General features: G+C 27.7%; 7 protein-coding genes across 7 annotated transcripts; 5 read left to right on the top strand and 2 right to left on the bottom strand.

The window, feature by feature from the left end:
• Positions 1–20: 20 nt before the first annotated feature.
• Positions 21–1,598, bottom strand: OCT59_011851 (uncharacterized protein; the record flags this gene model as incomplete). The annotated part of the gene is made up of 5 exons (XM_066134066.1): positions 21–315; positions 770–792; positions 879–899; positions 982–1,111; positions 1,267–1,598. 5 exons carry the CDS (start codon positions 1,596–1,598, stop codon positions 21–23), a joined length of 801 nt encoding a protein of 266 aa, XP_065989366.1.
• A 379-nt stretch (positions 1,599–1,977) lies between these two features.
• OCT59_011850 (uncharacterized protein) lies at positions 1,978–2,472 on the bottom strand (the record flags this gene model as incomplete). The annotated part of the gene is made up of 1 exon (XM_066134065.1): positions 1,978–2,472. One exon carries the CDS (start codon positions 2,470–2,472, stop codon positions 1,978–1,980), a length of 495 nt encoding a protein of 164 aa, XP_065989365.1.
• A 1,614-nt stretch (positions 2,473–4,086) lies between these two features.
• OCT59_011849 (uncharacterized protein) lies at positions 4,087–6,570 on the top strand (the record flags this gene model as incomplete). Its single annotated transcript, XM_066134064.1, has 8 exons — positions 4,087–4,406; positions 4,474–5,176; positions 5,249–5,448; positions 5,534–5,644; positions 5,912–6,177; positions 6,256–6,307; positions 6,376–6,464; positions 6,551–6,570. The coding sequence occupies 8 exons, from the start codon at positions 4,087–4,089 to the stop codon at positions 6,568–6,570; spliced, it is 1,761 nt and encodes a 586-aa protein (XP_065989364.1).
• A 2,238-nt stretch (positions 6,571–8,808) lies between these two features.
• OCT59_011848 (uncharacterized protein) lies at positions 8,809–9,243 on the top strand (the record flags this gene model as incomplete). Its single annotated transcript, XM_025330480.2, has 1 exon — positions 8,809–9,243. One exon carries the CDS (start codon positions 8,809–8,811, stop codon positions 9,241–9,243), a length of 435 nt encoding a protein of 144 aa, XP_025175673.2.
• Positions 9,244–17,026: 7,783 nt separating this feature from the next.
• OCT59_011847 (uncharacterized protein) lies at positions 17,027–17,230 on the top strand (the record flags this gene model as incomplete). Its single annotated transcript, XM_066134063.1, has 1 exon — positions 17,027–17,230. The coding sequence occupies one exon, from the start codon at positions 17,027–17,029 to the stop codon at positions 17,228–17,230; it is 204 nt and encodes a 67-aa protein (XP_065989363.1).
• A 30-nt stretch (positions 17,231–17,260) lies between these two features.
• Positions 17,261–17,998, top strand: OCT59_011846 (uncharacterized protein; the record flags this gene model as incomplete). The annotated part of the gene is made up of 1 exon (XM_025329232.2): positions 17,261–17,998. The coding sequence occupies one exon, from the start codon at positions 17,261–17,263 to the stop codon at positions 17,996–17,998; it is 738 nt and encodes a 245-aa protein (XP_025175674.1).
• Positions 17,999–18,307: 309 nt separating this feature from the next.
• On the top strand, positions 18,308–19,112 carry OCT59_011845 (uncharacterized protein; the record flags this gene model as incomplete). The annotated part of the gene is made up of 2 exons (XM_066134062.1): positions 18,308–18,461; positions 18,559–19,112. 2 exons carry the CDS (start codon positions 18,308–18,310, stop codon positions 19,110–19,112), a joined length of 708 nt encoding a protein of 235 aa, XP_065989362.1.
• Between the last annotated feature and the right edge of the window lie 2,072 nt (positions 19,113–21,184).

The following is a 21,184-nucleotide window of genomic DNA, read 5'->3' as shown; positions in this document are numbered from 1 at the left end:
TATTTTCGATTAAAATATATTTATTTCATTACTTTTATAAAATTAGCAAATGTACCTAATATTGCTTTTGTAAGTCCATCAATTGTATTATTGTTTCGAAACTCATCAGTATCATCTGATAATTCATCCTCTTCATTTTTTTGCATTGATTCTTCAAATTCTTCATCAAGATTTATATTCATTTCCAAACATTCATTGTACGATTTAGAAAGTTCTTCAATTCCAGAATAAAAATATTCGAGACAATACTGGTTGTGATATGCGTCTACACAGGCTAAAACATTTCCATTTACAAGTAAAGAAACCCTTTTCTCCCTTTATAAAAATGTCATTACACACGATTGATTATTATGATGAAATGATTGTTTGGCCCTATCTTTTATGCATATGATCATTGATATGTACAAGAATCGGTACATGTGAACCTTTAATTAACACATGATAAATTGTGATGCCCGAGTCTAACTCAAATATTTTACACTTCATACAGTATTTTATAAACCAATAGTTTCATTCTCTCTTTGATACGAAGAAAATTAAATCCAGTATGATAGTTTCCAATGAATTATGTATTAATTATCAATAACTCAGTTTAATATAGTTAAATCTTTTTTTTTTAAAACTAAAATTTCAAAAATTTTTTATATACTTAACAATATATTAAGATTTTTTTTTTAGAATGCAAACAGAAAATAATAACTTTTTTAAATAAAAATCAAATCAATTAATAAATATTTTGAATCAATAATTTTAATAATCTTACAAATACCGCAGTCCCGAACTTTCATTATTCTACAAAATATTCAAAATCAACTTTTTCTAATTGCAAATGGAAATTGTGGTGTGAAGTTGTTTTGAATGAAAAGCTGACAATTTACCATAATTCCTGATGAAATTATCTAAAAAAAAATGATAAGAATTAATTATTTTATATATTAAATATATTAGATACACGCATATAATTTTTATTCGTCTACCTACTCTATAATCAGTTTTACTAAAAATCCAACTTTCAATCATAGCATTGATTACATTATCAGGATTATGAAGATTATCGAGATTTGAATTGGCGGGTAATTCGGAAACAACAAAATGTTCAATTTTTGTACTGCTTTATTTCTTAATTCTGATGAACCCGTTACAAAATAATAAATAACTTTTGATTAAGTGCAGCATAAGTTTGCGTAAGTTGATCTGCGCAATTAAAAAATGATTATAATCTTGTAATGAAGTGAAACTATTCTGAGCATTAATTTGTATTCCAACCGTAAATATACTTGGAAGAGCAATAATGATGTATACTGAGTTATAAATGATAGAGCAGAAGGTGCAGGTCGGAATAAATAATCAACAACACAACCAAATATTGTATGTGGCCTTAAACCTATATCTTTTAATGATTGTGAATAATATTTTGAATCAAAAGATCTTATATTCATTCCACGATTTGAATAAAACTTTATAAAAGTACTTGGATATTTTGTTGTCCAATTAGAAAGCATGAATTGTTGATCTAAATTTTTTGCATCGAAATCAATAACATTGATCTCACTTGTCTCAAGTTCACTAATATTAGATGATGGATTTAATGAAATCATGACTTTGGTGAGCTAAAAATAGTTTCAAGTGGAAAGGAGTTTGCCAATCTGCAAGGAACGCTCGGTTTGTAAGTAAAGCGAATACAAATGCAGATGTCATTTCAAGAATTCTAATAATTTAAAATTTAAGACGTCAATTACCAATTTAGGTGTACTCATTTTTTAAAAAAGAACCTTTACTTACCTGTCAGATAATCCTCCACAATTATTTTGTCATCACAAATATAACTAACATATCTTTGCGCTTCATTTCCTGATAAGATTTTCTAATGTAACATCGAGTAATTACCTTGCCATGTACCGCAAGAAGAATCCGAACTTTCATTTGTATTCATTTCTAATAATTGAGTCTTATTAATATCATCACGTTCTTCATCTGTTAGTGATCCAACAACATCATCATAAGTGAAATGAGTCTTACAGTATGTCTCATATAAGTATAATTAGAATAATCATTTTTAGGATAATCTTGATCTTGATTCTCTGATTCACCATATCTGGCCGGAATCGTCTTTTGATAACTATTCTTCTTATTTTTAAGTTTATTTGGTAAACCATCTACAATGTTAAAAGTAATGTTTTTATCATCTTGATCAAGTTTATTTTCATCATTATTATTTGAAACATCATCATTATTTAAAGGAATAGGATCTAAACCTTCATCTTCTATATCATCTATAATATCTTCTTTCTTTTCAGATTTCATATCATCAGATATCTCATTTGGGGATTCAGGTTTAATAACATCTTCAGGTGGTAATTCTAAATCCTGATCAACTTCTTTTTCTTCTTTAATTATTAATTCAGGATTTACATTTTCAATATCAATTGCCGTATTTTCGATAAAATCAACATTTTCATTTTTTAATTCCATCATTATTATTAACTACGTCATCATTATCACATGATGAATTTCGTCCGAAATTTGTAAAAATTCATCATCTTTTTCATCAATAATTTCTATATTATTATTATTATCATTTAAATCATTTATAATATTATTAGTATCAATTTACAGTATTTGTAATATTAACTTTTACAATAGAAATATCAATTTCATCATCAAATGGAGGACCTAATCCACTTAAAGCACCAAGAAATACACGAGAGAACCACAAAATATGAGAATAAAGAACATATTTCTTATATCAAAATTACCATCATTCTTATCGATCTTTTTAGATTTTGATGGAGTTGGGGGAGGAATTAAAGGTGGAGTATCATCTAATACATTATTTAAATGAGATTTTTTTCGGAAAAATATCAATTGGTTTTAAGATATGTAGGATTAGTTACGGGATTTTCAAGAAGTGTATTATTTATGCTCGTATTATGTCGATAAGCTTTTTGCCCTGTAGTTGATTGATTTTGCAGGGACATATTAATATATTAATATTATTACTGTATATTTGAAAAAAATAAAGATTAAAATCACTTTATAAGAGAAAAAAAGAAAGAAGTAAGGAATGGAGAAAAAAAAATAAATTAAATAAGAGCAAAGGAATTCAATCTGTTCAATTTATAAGACGTGAAATTGATAAAAATTATAAATATAGAATTTGCATATAAAAAAGATTTGAATTTAAAAAAGGAAAAAAAAATGAAAATGAAAATAATTAATTAATTTCAAACTTTTTATTTTGTTTGAACTCAAGGCCGAAGTGTTTTTTATAGTTGCACATTTGCATGCATTTTTCAATCGGACAATCCCAATATCTAAACTAAAAACAAAAGTAACAAAAAAATAAAACGAACTAAAATAAAAAAAAACTATTAACCTATAAAATTTATGTTGGAAATCTTTTATAACGTGTATCACGTGACTTTTAACTATGGTTAATCAGATAAAATTATTTTTCCTTCACTCCCCGCCCTTTTGTATATTCCTTACCCATTGGGCTCTTTTCTCATTTATATTTTTATCATCCGCGAAGATATTTAATTTCTTTTTTTGTTTCATTCTTACATGTTGTTCATCACTAACTTTATATCATTTACTTGGTTTTCCTTCATTTTTCATGATTCCCATCATTATTTCTATCATTATATTTTTTCCATAATTAATTTCATCTCTCTCTCTCTCTTTTTCATTCTCCATTATTTCTTTTTTCATCCAATCGTCCGTCCCTCATCAATGTTTCTCATCACTTTTCACTCTTGATTTGGTATATTATTGATTTTAGCTTGTTTGTGTTTAATTACCCTTTAATAGTATATCTCCTGATTTTGGTTAATTATTATTGAAATTTTTTTTTTGCCATTTAATTACCTTTGTAGTTTTTTAATGATCGCGATCGGCAAAAAATAAGCCAGATGTCCGTATTTTTGGTTGTACGAATTGTAGCCTAAGGACCAAATTTGTTTAGTACTGTTGATCTTTTGGATAAAAATTCCAAAAAAGTTCATTAATGAAATTTTTTGGTTCTCCATATCTTACTTTATTGTGATAAAAGAAAAAAAATTCACTTTTACCCAAAAACCTATCATTATGTCACGCTTGGAATCTACAAATGAAAATAATGAAAATTCTTTTGACCCAACTCCAAAATTAAAATCTAGCCCTATACCGATTTTGTTTATTTCTTTTAATCGGCTCCAAAATGAATGTAGTTATTGCGGAAATGAATATTCCGTAACGGTTTTATTTAATCAAAAATATTGTAAAATATGCTTAATAAAGTATATTGAAAATATAAGTGATAATAGTGATATGTACTTAGATATACGTATGAGTACAAATGATATACGTCATAATAAGAATGAGACAAGCAGAAATGTGAATTTTTGTACACAAAATATTCAAGAAAAGTTTGATAGTCGCTGTGATATCTTATATTTTAAACAAATATTTTCATACTATTTTCGTTATGAAAAGCAAAAAAGTACAAGAAAGTGAGAATTGCAAATTATGTGGAAAATTATTCCCCGAACAGAGCTGTTCGTTCAAAATATGCCCAGATTGTTATCAAATTTCTCATGGACGGTTAAAATCAACTTTGACTAAGGAATTTATTCCAATTCTATGTTTACCATGGTGGGATAATTGTAATATTTGTATAAACTGCAAGTTATCCCTAGAGTTTATATCCGATTGTCAAAAATGGTGTTCAGATTGTTTTGCAACTTATACTGGATGTAGATATTGTTTAACAACGAATATTATTTTTGGAAACACTGCTCAATCTCAATGTAAAAAATGCAATAGACTACTATCATTTATTACTATCACATATATCGACAGTGAGAATTTTGATATAGAAAAATTCCTTGCCTCTACAAGAGTAATATTGAATCGGAGAATATTTGATTCTTTCGTTAAAGATTTAAATTCTCTTGAGATATATGATGCTTTTTTCAGGTTTAAAAATGATTATTATCGTTATAAATCATCAGTAAAATGGATTAGATGGATTCCATATTCTCGAATTACAAATTTGGAAAAAATAGCAGAAGGAGGGTTTAGCATTATTTATAAAGCACAGTGGCGTCACTTTAATCAAGTAGAGTATTATAAAAAAACAGTTATTATAAAAAGATTTCTTAACTCGTGGGATATGGACAAATATTTTTTAAATGAGGTAAATAGTATATATTGTATGAATAACATATTTTTTTAATTGCATTTTATAATGATAATTTTAACTTTTTAGTTAAAGTCACTTTATAATTACAAATATGACGCAAATCACATTATTGGTTGTTACGGAATTACACAAAATCCTGAAACAAAGGAATGTATGCTAATAATGGAATATGCAAATGGAGGAAATTTACATAATTATTTACAAGAAAATTTTAGAAATATTACATGGGAAATGAAATTAAATATTTTATCATATATTGCTAGAGGGTCAGTGTTAAATTTTAATGGATAAATTTATTGTTAATATTATATAATATATATAAATTCACTAATTAATCACTCTTAATTATAGACTTACTATTATTCATAGAAGAAACTTTATACATCGAGATTTCCATAGTGGAAATATATTATTAGAAAAAACGGGGCAAATAGACCAAAGATGGATAATTGGTGATTTAGGGTTATCACAATCTGCAAATAGTACTTTATTAAATAATGAAATATATGGAGTAATGCCATATATTGCACCAGAAATATTTAAAGGTGCTACTTTTTCAAAAGAATCCGATATATATAGTATGGGTATGATCATGTGGGAATTAACAACAGGTTGTAAACCTTTTGCCAGTATTAGGCATGATGCTAACCTTGTTTACGAAATTATTGATGGAGAAAGACCCGAAATTACACATGATACTCCTGAATGTTTTGCTAATTTAATGAAAAGTTGTTGGGATTCTAATCCTGCGGAAAGACCTTCCGCATTAGAAGTTGCTAAAGCTTTGCATTCTATAGAAGTATCAAATTTTTTACAAGTTGATCGGGCTGAAGAAAAACGATTAGAGTTAATTAAATTGAAGAAACTTGGCCCCGAATATACAGGAAAATCTCATTCTGGCGCTATTTACACTTCTAGATCATTAGGATCTAGGAGTACTAATTCTATATTTAATAATCTATATTTCTCTACAAACTTAGTGACTACGAAACAAGGTATGTAAAATATTTTAGTTAAGTTTTAAAGAAATTATTGATGAATTTTATTAATTTAATATTATCATTATTATTTAGAATATATTACAAAAGAATATGATTTTGATATAGATATGCAAAGCAAGCAAAGGTAATCACATAATTTATAATTTTGCAAAAAAGGCAAAAATAGGTTTAATTATTTTTAAAACATTTTAGGTCATCTTTACTAAGTACTAATTCTACTACTCGAGATTTTTCGAGAAAACGTCATTTTGAAGAATTAGGAATTGAAACTCAAAACGATAGTAAGTAAAATAATCATAATCTTTACATATTATTAACTATAATAATAATTAATATATTTATTTGTTTTTTTCTATATAATAAATAGGGAAACGTATTAAAACTTAAATACAAATTTTATAGACTACTTTTTTGATATACTGTACATGTTGTATTTTATAGCAGAATTTCATATATTATTTTATCTTTATTTTTATTATTTTATATAACTTTTTTTTTTCATTAAATATCGTAAATTATTTTTCTTATAATTTAAATATTAAATATGCAAAGTTTGAAAATGTGATTAAAAAAGAATTTGAAATTTACGCATATTTTTTTAAAAAACTATCTGAATAACGGTCTATTGGACCTAAGAAAAACTTGTTTTATTCTTTTTTTGGTGATATGAATAATATCTTTTTTATTGATTAAAATGTATCCTTAAAGTATAGATTATAGAAAAAATTTCAATTATCAGGATTGTATCTTCATAGTAAACAAACAAATAAGAGCATTTTTTTAATAAAAAAGCCTCTCTCCGCTATCTCATATAGCTAGTCATACTTTGTATAAACCATCGACATTGATAAAATATTTAATAACGCTTAACATTCAACAAATTCTTTTAAAGCTGTACCAAAACCATCATGGATGAGTCCTATTTGTTCTTTTATTGAATTATATGATTTTTTTTTTCGATTTTTCCAGACCATTGTCTCAAAATTCGATTTCAAATTTTCATATTAACCAAACCATGTACTAACATAAAAAATAAAAATTATCGTTAAATAAAGTGATAAAGTGACGTAAGTCTTTTTGTAATCTGAAAAAAATATAATAAAAAACCTTATACGGTACAATTTAAATTGTAATTTGTAATCAACGAATAAAATAAAACAGAACTAAAGAAATTTCAAAAAAAAAAATAGTATAGATCTTCATGATTAGTATGAATTTGGACGTCTCTAACGTCTCTTAAATCATGTAGTACAGATCATAATCTTATAATTTTTCCTATGAAAATTGAGAAATGTCCAGGTAGATCCGTGGATATCGGAAAATGGGATCGAATTTCGACACTTCCTGTAACTCACCCGGACACTTTTCTATATATTTCCGAAAAAGCCATATTTCGTCTTGACTATTTTTGGGTTACATAATAGTTATAATGATGGTATCGGTTGATAGTTGGAGCTTTTATCTAAATGGAGACATTCAACTATTTTTTTTTCGATTGTAATTTTCGAATATAAAAGGCAAAAGAAAAAAGGCTTTAGAATAAACCCATATCTAGAAATCGATAACAGTTAAACGTAAAAATATGCATGAAAGATAATTACTGTTTAACTAAATTTCTTTATGATCGGCTTATCATCTGATTTGCTTAAATAAACATAATGATGTAATTACTATTATTCTTCTTATTTTCAATTACATTTCGAATGGGGTTAAATGTCATCATGGCTTGTTAAATAATCGAAAAAAAAAGAAAAAAATTTCCATAATTTACGCTTTTAAGAAAAAAGTAAAGAACACTATTGTTCGAACTTCGAAATTTCTAATTTTCTGTTGTACAAAACAAAAAAATTATTTCGTCATTCTATCACTAAAATGGATATCATTCAAACGAGAAATTCTAGAATAGACTATTAATCCACATTTTGATCTGATATAACGGAAATTTCAAATATCAAACTGCTCCCATTAGTCCCATAATTATGCACAATGATCATGTTTGTTACACAAGAAAAGCAATATGGCGATTATTTGAAATCAAATTTAGTCATATTTTTATTTTTGTTTTTGTAATTTTATAAAGTGATTATGATCAAATAATTAAACTTATCTCTAAGAATAAATACCCGATAGACGATTTATTTGTATAAATAAATCGGTTTTAAAAAAGCCAATTACAAAATTTTTATATTGCTGCGGCAAGTCGCGTAGATCCTCGATAACCCCATTCATACGGACCATTATTTCGAGATCAAGAGATTATTTGTATTCATAAACGATCAAAGCGTGCATGTATCTTCAATCACAGGACTCGTTATTCTTTATTTTAATCTTTTCTGTCCCAAAATTGGTTGTTGCTTATAAATACTTTTAACAATTCCTCAATAATATTTACGCCTAATCGCCTCTTTATAAACTCAATTTTGATGATAATTCAAGGTGTCTTTATGCCATTTACTTTCTTTCTTTTTCACATATTTCAAAAAGGCATTAGAGCAATATTTTTGATTGTTAAATGTAATATAAACTAAGGTAAGAAATAAAATTGTTATATTATCAAAACATTATAAAAAGGAGGAAGTATTCTATCGAAAAAAAAATCTCACGTTTGGTACAAAGTTTTTAATGATGTCTCGACCTTCTATTCATAATATTAACGGAAGAAGTGTTTTATCGGTTGAACAATATTACTTGTTTCATTATGAATTGCCACCCGTAAATTCATTCGACTACAATAATTGTAATGGTTTCATCGTTTATCGTTCGATATTACATAAAGAACTCCGTGGGATTGGTACCGGGGAATTATCCGGAATAGCGAGCGAAACTTGGCATATTGCCAAAGAAGATTTCCGTACATTTTTTAACGATTATGCACAAAAAATAAATCAAGCTGTTAAGAAAAAATGTTCAATAACATTTAAACATTATGAAGTAAAACCTAATAAACGTAAAAATAAGACATTCATCCAACAAAGTAAGTATCCATATGTTAAACAAGAAGAAGTAACAAAAAAAGTATGTGAAAAAGAGGTTAAAGATTTTAAATTTGTATCATTTTAAATTTCAAAATTTTTATTGTAAAAAGAAAAAAATATATATTTCAATATTTTAAGATTATTTATGTATTTACAATTTTTAAAATAATTATTTAAGATATATTTAAAAAGATTATGTAGTTTTTTTTTTAGTAATAGCTATTTACTCTCCCGTTTACTTTATCTTTTTTTTTACTTAAGAAAAGTAAGATTTATAAATAAGATTTGATAAGTATTGACGTTTTATTATTGTTTGTTTTATAAATCGTCGGTAAAACAAATACAGTATATAATAATAATATATTAAGATTTTAATATTTACGCAATTCAAAGATAAACGAAATAAATTTATGAAGTTTCTAAATAAGAATTTATAACAGAAGATGTTATTATCGTATACATATATTTAGTTTTATTTAACAAAGTTTTAAAATTTGAAACTTGCTAGTAACTTTAATCGATTGCTCGATCACATTTAACGCGGATTGCCAGAATTACTCGAACCAATCAAAATGATTTGAAACGTAAATTTATTTTAATTGGCCAAATCATAATTTTTAATTTCTAACTTATCGGCAAAAAAACTTTTTTTTGTCACGCGTAATATGCTTTATTAATAAAAATATAATACATTTAACAGAAATTTATAATCCTGTGTGTTCTGCCAAGACCACAAAAACTATTTTATTTTTAAAATTATATTTGAATATTTATTTATTTATTTTTAGGTGATAAGAAAGTTCTTTTTCTTTCTTTTTTTGCAAGACAGACTTCTGAATTTCTGTAGACTAGTAATTTCAAAAGGAAAGGGTTTCTTTTTATATATTGTTTAAGAACGTTACTAATGCTTTTTATTCTCTCTCTTTTTATAGAGAAGAACTTCTAGATTTTGTATAATATAGTAATTTCAAAGGTAGAAGTTTTTTTGTGTACATTGTATAAGAACGTTTACTAACGTTCTCTTTCCTCTTTTTTTCTGTAGGGAGTACTTCTATAGAATGGTAATTCAAAAGGGAGAAGGTTCTTTCTGTGTGTATTGCATTAAAATGTTTCTACCGTTCTTTTTCCTCATTTTTTTTATGGAGAACGGTAATTTCAAAAGGAAGAGGATTCCTTTTGTCTATAAGAACGTCGCTAACGTTCTTTTGATTTATGGAATAGTAATTGAATCGTAATTTTATTTTTGATTTTAAGTACATTACAATGTTCTAGATTTTCTTTATGAGTTTCACAATTGCATATGGTGTATATGCTTGAGGCAGCAAGGAAACGATCTTGTTTAGCATTAGCAGTAGGAAGTTGCTGTCGAAGGAAAACTGGGTCGTCAGGATGAATAAAGGTTGAGGGGATTGGGAGTTACCATCGTCCAACATCAGTATCGAGGTATGAGGAGTACTGGCGGTAGTGTTAGAAGGAAGTGAGCTATTTCCCATGTTATAATTCATGGTGATGGTAGTGTCATGCTTAGTGCTCCGCAAAATTCGGGTCTAACCCGGATAATTCAATCCGAGTGAATTTTAAATTGGGTCGGTACTAACAATTTTAATAACCCGTGACCCGCATGACCCGACCCGTCGGGTCGGGTCATTCATTTCCTTGACTCGAGTTTTGACCCGAATTAGACCCGGATGATCATTAAAATCACTGATCACATATCGATTACACGTTAATATTGATTACGTTATATAATTTTGTTAGATGAATGAGGTAGTATATCCTCACTTAGCGAAAATTGCTAGAGACACCTTGCAATTTCGGGTATGTGTATGAATTATTATTTTAATTATTAATATTACATTAACTAATAAGATGATTTTGATGATTAATAAAGCAACCAGCATTCCAGTAGTTTCCAGTGGAACCGATTTGATAGCTGCAAAAAGATGTAGTCTTAAAGCAGATACAATTAGAGCATGCATGTGTTTAAAGTCCTGGCAGATATAAAGTATAGTCAAATTTCTGTTAAAGCAAGTGATATAATTTCGATTTTATAGTTCAAATATAAAGCAATAAATAAACAGAAATTAAAGATATCTTTAAATTCGTGCTTAGCTTTAGTTTTAATAACAAAAAGTTGTGTGATCATCTTGTAGATCAATTACCTTGCGTTATTGAAAAAATTATATTTGAAAAAATATTTTTGATATATTACTAAGCATACAGTATATTATCCAATGAAAATTTCGGGTCTAATCCGGGTTATTCGAATTAAATATACTCGGGTCGGGTTAAAATCGGATCATTTCTATTTTTGCCGGGTCGAGTCGAATATATTCTCCAAACCTGACCGAATCCGACCCGGTAGGAGCACTAGTCATGCTAGGAATCTCTAATAGGTATAGACAAGTCAAGAACTTTTTGATTTGCTCCAAGAGAATTTTGTGGTGTTGTAGGCGTGATTCTGCTACTTCCCTCAATGAAGTCTCCCTCAGCCGAAAAGATCTAAAAATCTAAAAAAGAAAAGAAATAACGCCTAAAAAAATGAAGAAAAGGAAAATTAGTAATAAGTAGAGATCAAAAATAATGCCAAAGCTAACAAATATAGTTTTAAAGGAGTTGTAATTACAATCGCTAATATAAATAAATACATTATTTATTAAATATAAATTTAAAAATCTGCTTTTTGTAGTAAAAAAGTAATTTTTTCGTGTTTTACGCAAAAACTATCTGAATAACTTACCATTTGAAAACGTTTTCTACTCATATTCTTGTTGTAAAAACAGTATTTTTATGGGGAGCCGTTCAAAATCCAGACAATCAGTAACCACATTATTCCCAACATTCATTATCCATTATTCTGAAAATTTACTATCCTGATTCCTGATACGATATTTTTTTTTTTATGACTTTTTTTATAGACGTAATATTATTGTAATATTTTGTAATAAATATGTAATAATTTTTAAAATATCGCAAAATTATAATTTTTTTAATATTGAAAAAATAAATGTTTTTATTATTTTTTTTTTATTAATAGTATTCTGTAATGATACTTTGCAAAATCACTGTGCAAATATTAATAATATTTTAATGAATTTAATAATACATCTAAAAAAATTAAGAATCACTTAATAAATATTAATGATTTATTGTTAAAAATATAAATCATAAATTTTTGTAAAATTTTATTTATTTTGATTAATTTTTTTTTTTTTAAAAAAAAGATCTTGCTTTTAAATTCAATAAAAATTTAAATTATTGCGTCATAAAGATATAAGAATTTTTTTTATTTTTTCAATATAGTGATTAAAGATTTTAATAAATCATTTTTTAGAATTTCTATACTATGTCATCATATTTCAATTGTTAGGAGGATAGTTTTGGGATAATGAATGTCATGAATAATGTGGTTACGGGATTCTGAAGTTTCGGGATTATGATTTGTCGGGATTGTGAGCGTCGAGGTTCGTGTTGTAGCAGGTTCTGATTGTCAGGGATTTCGTAGTAAATCCATTTTTAAAAGAAAGCGTTTTTTTTAAAAAAATTTCCCGTAAAATGCAGAAAAAAAAATAAATAAAATAGCCGCAAAAAAGGAAATTTAATATGGCAAGCGGTAGTGGTCAAAAGTGCGTAGCAAAACATAGCGTGTACACGCTACAAAACACAGCGTATACACGTTATCTTTTACGGCGGGTTACCCCTATTCTGTTGGATTAACCTGTCAATTTCAGGGGTAACCCGCCATAAAAAACAGCGTGTATACGCTACATAATTTAACGTGTATACACTTTATATTATAACGGTTTATTAATTTATTTTAGACCAAATTTTAAAATTTTCAAGGGATTGAATACCCGCCGCTTCACATATCAGGTACCCGCCGCTTCACAAATCGGGTACCCGCCGCTTCACATATCGGGTACCTGCCGCTTCACATAGCGGGTAAACGCTATTTTACATATCGGGTACCCGCCATTTAATTTTTTTTTTTTAAAAATTTTTTTTTTTTCTTGGCTTTTTTTTATAAACAAATTTTGTAGAGAATTTTTATTTTTAATATAGGCAAAGGCTTTGTTTGATAGAATTTGATTGGAAATTTTTTTAATAAGAAGATTTTTTTTGATAAAAAATTTTGTTAGAAAATTTTTTTCATTGATAGGGACATTTCTGAGTTTTTTTTTTTGATGGATAATTTCGTTAAAAACTTTTATTTGATAGAAATTTCATTGGAGAATTTTTTTTAATAAGATTTTTTTTTTTTTGACGTATACTTAATTTGTTGGAGCAATTTTTTTTAACAGGAGAGATTTTTTTGATAGAGAATTATTTGAGATTTTTTTTTTTTTTGTAGAAAATTATTTGAAGATTTTTTTTTGATAGATAATTTCGTTAGAAAATTTTTTAACAAATGAAATTTTTTTTGATAGAGAATTTTGTTACGAATTTTTTTTTAATTGAAGGAGTTTTCCTTAATAAAGAATTTCTTTTGAGAATTTTTTTAATAGGTGAAAGTATTTTTTGACGAAGAATTTTATTAGAGAATTTTTTTTTAATAGGGGGATTGTTTTTGATAGAGAATTTCATTAAAGAATTTTCTTAAATAGATTTCACTGAGAATATTTTTTTTTTGATAGAAATTTCATCATAGAATTTTTTTTTGATAGATAATTTCGTTAGTGTAAATTTTTTTAACAGGGAGATTTTTTTGATAGAGAATTTCAGTAAAGATTTTTTTTTTTGGTATAGAAATTCTTTTGAGAATTTTTTTTAATAGGTGGTAAGAATCTTTGAATTTTTCTTTAATCGGGATATTTTTTTTGATTGAGAATTCATTAGAGAATTGTTTGTTGAAAAATTTTTTTATTTTTTTGATGGAGAATTTTGTTTAGAAATCTTAATAGAAAATTTTATTGAAAATAGTTTTTTTTAATAAGTGTATCGAGAATTTTGGCTTGAAAATTTTTTTTTAATAAAGAATTTCATTAGAGATCTTTTTTTTTATAAAAAATTGATTGAAAATTTATTGGAAAATTTTTTATTAAATTTACAATTTTAATAAATTTTTACTTCTCTTCATCTTCCTATCACTTCCTTTCATCTCCCATCGCTCCTTGTCTACCATCACTCCTTTTCATCTCTCATTATGTCCTATTTCTCCTTTTTGTTTCCTATCACTTCTCATTACTCTTTTTTACTCCCTTTTATCTTCTATTACTTTCCATTACTCCACTGTTGTTTCATTTTTTTATTAGCATCTTTCTCCTTGATCATTGTAATTTACTTATCTTTTTTATTTATTGTTATTGTTAATTTTATTTGTACACTTCAATAAAAATAAATATGGTGATTTTTTTCTTTAAAATCGTAAATGTGTGACTTAAATTTTAATATTTGTCAAATAAAATTTCATTAAATAAATAATTATCATTATTGATGTTTATCAAAAGTTAATATGCTGACTGCCAGTTCTTATAACGGGTACCCGCCGTTTCTTATAACAGGTACCCGCCGTTTCTTATAGCGGGTACCTATGGCAAGCCGTTCAAGTCAAAAGTCCGCTGCTATTGCGGCAGGTACCTGCTAGATTTGCGGCAGGTACCTGCTGAATTTGCAGCAGGTACCTGCTAGAATTGCAGCAGATACCTGCTAGAATTGCGGCGGGTACCTGCTAGATTTGCAGCAAGTACCTGCTAGAATTGCGGCAGGTACCTGCTAGATTTACGGCAGGTACCTGCTGAATTTGCAGCAGGTACCTGACAGGTTACAAATATGGTATTTTATTTTTTCTGGGTCAAAAAAATCTTTTTGATTTCCATTTATAGTAATCTACCGAATTATTGGATCCAAGTTAGTTTATTTCTTTTTTCAGAAGTGATTTTCATCTCATAATTCTGCCCATTACTATAAATTTGGCTAGAATTAATCGTATAATCAATACTAAAATCTTTAATAGTTTTAATTTATATTGTAAATTCAAAGTATTTTTTAAAATAAGGTTTAATGTAAAAAATAACTTGAAACTCAACTTTTAAGTATAAAAAAAATTATAAATGAAAGAATTAATAATAAATTATTATAAAATTTTTAAATTCAAATGAGCAATATAAAAATCAATTTAAATAATTTTAAAATTTACAATTTGATTAAATGATTAGTATAACAAAATACACTACCAGAATATTATTATTTATATACCTAATTTAACTATATTGGTTTAAATTTATTGATGCCACTATCATTAATATTATTCTTTTAATTTTAAACCAATATCACAAAACCCTTTCTTATATGTGGATTATGGCTGGAAATCTCTGATCATTTAGAAAAAAAATTTTAAATTATGAAATCTTTGCAAAACCATTAAAAGAACTAATGAACAAAAATTTACATATAGGGAATATTTTTTTTTTTAAAAAAAAGCAACTCCAGTAAATTTAACTTTATTGATAGCTCATTATATGTATATTTTTTTTATAGAAATGTCTGTTGATTTGCTAAAAATCATAAATAAACTATTTATTTTTATTTTGAATTTGGGCAGGAAATCTAAAACAATTATGAGCAGATGTGTGAATATGACAAAGACTCATTTTATGTCAATCCCATTGTCATAACTCTTATAAATTCAACTAATAATGATATATAAAGCAAAACTTCAATAAAAATAATAGTATATAAAAAATAAATAATATAAATTTTATAGTTTGATTTTTAAGCTTATTGTAAAATGTATTCTGCAGTAATCTTTTTCAATTAAACGATCTTTTCAAAAATTTATTTATAATTAATCAAATATAGATTCCTTATATATCATTAATTTTAGCAAAATTTAAAGTAATAGGCCGAATTATGAGATGAAGATCACTTCTGAAAAAAGAAATAAACTAACTTAGATCCAATAATTCGGTAGATTACTATAAATGGAAATCAAAAAAATCTTTTTGACCCAGAAAAAATAAAATACCATATTTGTAACCTGTCAGGTACCTGCTGCAAGTTCAGCAGGTACCTGCCGCTAATTCAGCAGGTACCTGCCGCAAATCTAGCAGGTACCTGCCGCAATTCTAGCAGGTATCTGCCGTGAATCCAGCAGATACCTGCTGCAAATTCAGCAGGTACCTGCTGCAAATCTAGCAGGTACCTGCCGCGAAAGCAACAGGTACCTGCTGCAATAGCGGCGGACTTTTGACTTGAATGGCTTGCCATAGGTACCTGCCGTTTCTTATAACGGGTACCCGCCGTTTCTTATAGCGGGTACCCGCCGTTCCTTATAATAGGTACCCGCCGTTTCTTATAATGGGTACCCATCATAACATATAACGTATATAACGCTATGAAATATAGCGTATTAAATGCTATTTTTTGCAACAGCAGGTTACCCCTGAAACAGACAGAACAGGGGTAACCCGCTGTGAAATATAACGTATACGCGCTACAAACATAGCGTATACACGCTATGTTTTGCTACGCACTTTTGACCATGGCGGCTTTCCATAATTTAACCCTCATATCAAATAATTCGATAGATTTTTTTGTGCCAAAATGATCATCATATCCTGGAATGCATTAGATCATTGACAATCATATCTTAAAATGAAAAATTATGAAAAATTGTGAAAAATTGTGCGGTTTTATGGATTAGTTAGTGCATTTTTATGGATTAGATTTTGCATTTGATCTAACCATAAGTCCAAATTTGGATGAAAAAGTCTCAGATAATTTTATATATATGTTAGTATAGCGAAGCTAACGTTTTTTAGATTTTTTTTGCTATTCCTATAGCTCGTTCAAAATTGTACAAAGATCTTACAAAAAATAGATACCCAGTTTTTCGATAAAATTTTTATTTTTCAAGTATATTACACACTATGTCAAAACCTGGAAGGACTACGAGAAGTGCTACCAGACAAGACACAGTTAAAGAACCGGGAGATGGTATGGAAGGGATAGCTAAAGTTATTCCTCCACGCAACAGTTTCTCTTTTGAGTACGACGAAGGGGAATTCCAGACAGTTAAAACCAAAGCAAACAAACGCAAAGAAAATAAAGAGAAAAAGCAGGAGGCAGAATGACGTCTCCTGGCTAATAGAGACACGGCTCATATGAAGGGACAACAACCTCCTCTTAGGTTGGTTCATAGTTACGTACCATACGAAATTCCTAAAAATTCTTATAGTTCGAAAAAAGCCAAAACCACTGAAACCCCGAAAAATTCAACCATGGGAAGTACAGAAGAAACAAGAAAAAATCAATCTACTCAACCGTCTATGTTAAATGTGAATAAAGATAAAGTACATGTGGAGATTAATGATGATCTCCCCAATAAGGAATTGAGTGATAAATCTCCAATTGATCAAGATTTTCAGAAGAAAGGGCCAGATGGATCTGCAGATCTGATGGCTAAGCCACTACCAGAAATAGTAATGGATGATCCTGAAATTACGCCAATAACTATCAATAAACTAGTTTCGCTTAAGGCGCAATGTCTTTTACCTGAAGAGGAAGGCAGTGCAGCTTTTTGTAATTTCATTATTAGAACGGTCAAATCAAAAGTAGACGTAACCTTGGTCATACAAGAAAAGAAAACAAATAAGGATGGTCAGAAGAATCACGTGATTTCCGTAAAGGTTGGTACGAACGAAGATATGAAAACCTTAGAAGATTTAAACTTTAATATGCCGAAAGAAGGAGAAGAAGCTGTTAATTATAGGTTTACACCGATTGAAGATTATTATGAAAAAAGAAAACAAATCAGGCAAGAACATGAAAATCGTACAATTAAAGTTTTTAACATTCCCATTACTATGGAAAATGCGACCTTGAGAGCCGTATTCAATTGATATGGTGATGTTGAAGAAGATGGAATCAGTACAAGACTCAAAGGAATATACCGACAAGTGTTTATAACATATAAAGATGAACAGAGTGTACAAAGGTTTTACGGTCAAGGCAGTGTGTAGGCATTCAAGGAATGTTTGTCTGTAGTGCCGTGTTTATTGTCAGAAGAAAAAAGGAATGAAAGGACGCAATATGCTGCCAAGATTAACGGATTACCTTCAAACACTTTTGCACGAGATTTACAAGAACTGGTAAACGAAATCAGCGCAGTCTCAATTTTTATTCCAAAAAATCCAATAACTTACAAACCGATGAGATTCGCATTTGTGTATTTTAAAAATGAAGAAGATTTTGCAATTGGAACGAATAATATATACGAATTTGAAGGGCGACAACTAGAATGGTCAACGACAGAAGAAAAATCGTGTCATAAGTGTGGTTACACCAGCCACCTTGCTAGGGAATGTGAAGTGGATAATCGGAGATATAAACCACTTAATAGATATCAACTTTTACAACAATATAAAAATCGTAATCGACAACGATTTTAATTCATATGCAGACGCAGCCAAAAATAAAAGGGGGAATCAACGACGTCGTTGGAATCAAGACAATATTAATAGAAATTATCCCGAATCTTCAGGTGATGAGGGAATTAGTGATTGGGATGATGATGATGAAGCGGAATATGAAGGTGTAAAAAAATGGAAGGGAACAAGTGTAGGAAGTTCGATGCACGATAAAAAGAAAAATGCTTATAACAATAAGAATGATAGCTCAAAATCACGTGATCAAGACATTAACGAAATTAAACAACAATTGAAGGAATTAACTAATTTATTCACCGAATTTAAAAATGATAACAATCAAGTTAAACAAGAAATTAACAAGATCAAAGAAGGTCTTCAACAAAACAACAAGAAAAAAGTCACTTTTAACGTTAATAATAAAGCATCATTAATCAACAATAACAATAAAAGAACAAAGGCTGATAGTTCTTCAAGTGAAAATGAAGATAATGACGTAATTTTGGGATTAGAATCCAAGGTCGATAAACAAGATCAACTTTTAAACAAGATGTTCAGCATGATTAATAATATTAATGGCCAATTATGAGCGCCATGATACAATAACTTCTAATAATGGGGATATTAGAAGTTCATTCAACTTAAACCAAAATAATACTTATTAATGATAGTACAACCAAATAATATACCAATATTAAATAATAATTATAATTATCAATCAAATCCCCAAATTAAAAAAAATAATAATAATTATAGAAAAAAGAAAAAGAAAAAGAAAAAAACGTTAAATATAGACGCTTTGGCAACAAATTCAGATATACCAACGCATGATCTTAAAAAAGAACAAAAAATGATACCAAAAATAGCAACCTTAAATGTACAAAATTTAAGTGAAACAAAATTAAATATTTTAATTAATTACATGAAAAAAGAAAATATTAACATTATAGGTTTAACAGAAACCCATCGTATGGATAGAGAGATTAAATTTATGAATCTTGTTGGTCATGAATATACAATTATTAATTATAACATTGAAAACATTAAACAAAGTGCTGGGTTGACTTTATTAATTCACCGTAGATGGGAAAACATATATATAACATTGAAAAATACGGAGGACGTTTAATGGTTGTAGATTTTTCTTTTAAGAAAAATAAAAAATTAAGAATTATTCTAGTATATAACAAATCTGGTACGAGGAAAGTAGAAGAAAAAATAGAAACTAATGAACGAATTATTAAATTAATTAAAGAGGCAAAAACAAAAAAGATGGAAATTATTTGTCTGGGAGACTTTAATTTAGAATATAAAAAATATGACGAAAAAGTTAAAAATAATAAATATTGTTATAAAAGTTTAAAAATATTCGGAAAAATGGAAGAATTAAATATGTGGGACGTTCACAAAGAAGAGTATGACATGGAAAACAGAAAAATTATTAATACCTTTACTAATAAAACTACCGGGAAAGGCAGTAGAATAGATTATATTTGGGTAACCGAAAATATTTTTAACGAAATAATTATAGCAAAAATTAAAGATTTTAGTGATATTAAGACGGATCACAGAATGCTTTTAATAGGATTTACTGAAAATTTAATAACTCCTAAGATGCCGTTTAAGAAATCGATTAACAAGAGAATAATTTATGAATATAGTAATACAGAGGAAAAAGAAAAAGAATCTTTTGATAATGAACTAATCGACTGCGCTAGTTTTTGGGATAAAAATTGGTCGATTGAAGAAAAGTGGGAGTTTTACGAAAGAAGTATAAGAGAGGTAAAAGAAAAATATATCAAGAAAAATGAAATAACTATTAAAAATAATAATATAATTGATGAATACAAGCAACAGGATTTGTATAAAAAACTTAGATATATAATATTTTTAAGGAAAAAATTAAAAAAAAAGAGTGGTAGAACTTTATTACGGAAAAAATGGAGGCAATATCAATGGCATTTTAGAAAGCTATTAAAAAAATTAAACATAGAAGAAAATTATTACTTCAGCGAAAATATGTTTTTGAGGAAAATATTAATTTACAAATATATTAAAGAATTGAACGAGGTTTATGATATAATATTTTTGAAATTGTCTTATGAATCGGCTAAAGTTAAAGAGGAAAAAATTAAAGAGGCAGTCGAAAGACGCTGTGAAGATTTGCATAGTAATCAACGAAGAATGATCGATAGTGTGATGGAAAAAGAGATTAAAAAAATTGTTATTGATAGACTGTTAACAGAAGATAAAGATGGACAAGATATTCTTGTGACAGACGAAGCAGAGATAAATAAATTAACGATTGAGCATTTTAAGAATTTTGCTGGAATCCAGAATCATGATGTAGAATTACCAGATTTTTGGAAGAATGAATACGAGTCTAAATCTAATGTAGAAGAAAACATTTATCAGAACGTGCTTGACCCTATAAATGATGAGGAATGGGTAGAGTTAATTAAGGCTTTACCTTTACATAAAGCATCGGGGCCAACAACGATGACATATGAAGATATTAAATATGCTCCTAAAGAATTTAACGAACTTTTTAGAAATTTAATAGATGATGTTTTTAGAACACAAGAAATGCCTAATGATTGGAAAATTGCGAATATTTATCCTATACCCAAACCGAAACTGTGGGGGCATAGATTGGTTAAT

This window comes from Rhizophagus irregularis, chromosome 2 (genome assembly GCF_026210795.1).
Source record: "Rhizophagus irregularis chromosome 2, complete sequence".
Classification (NCBI taxonomy): Eukaryota; Fungi; Glomeromycota; class Glomeromycetes; order Glomerales; family Glomeraceae; genus Rhizophagus; species Rhizophagus irregularis.
The sequence above is the reverse complement of the archived record's forward strand: the minus strand, read 5'-3'. Positions and strand labels throughout refer to the sequence as shown.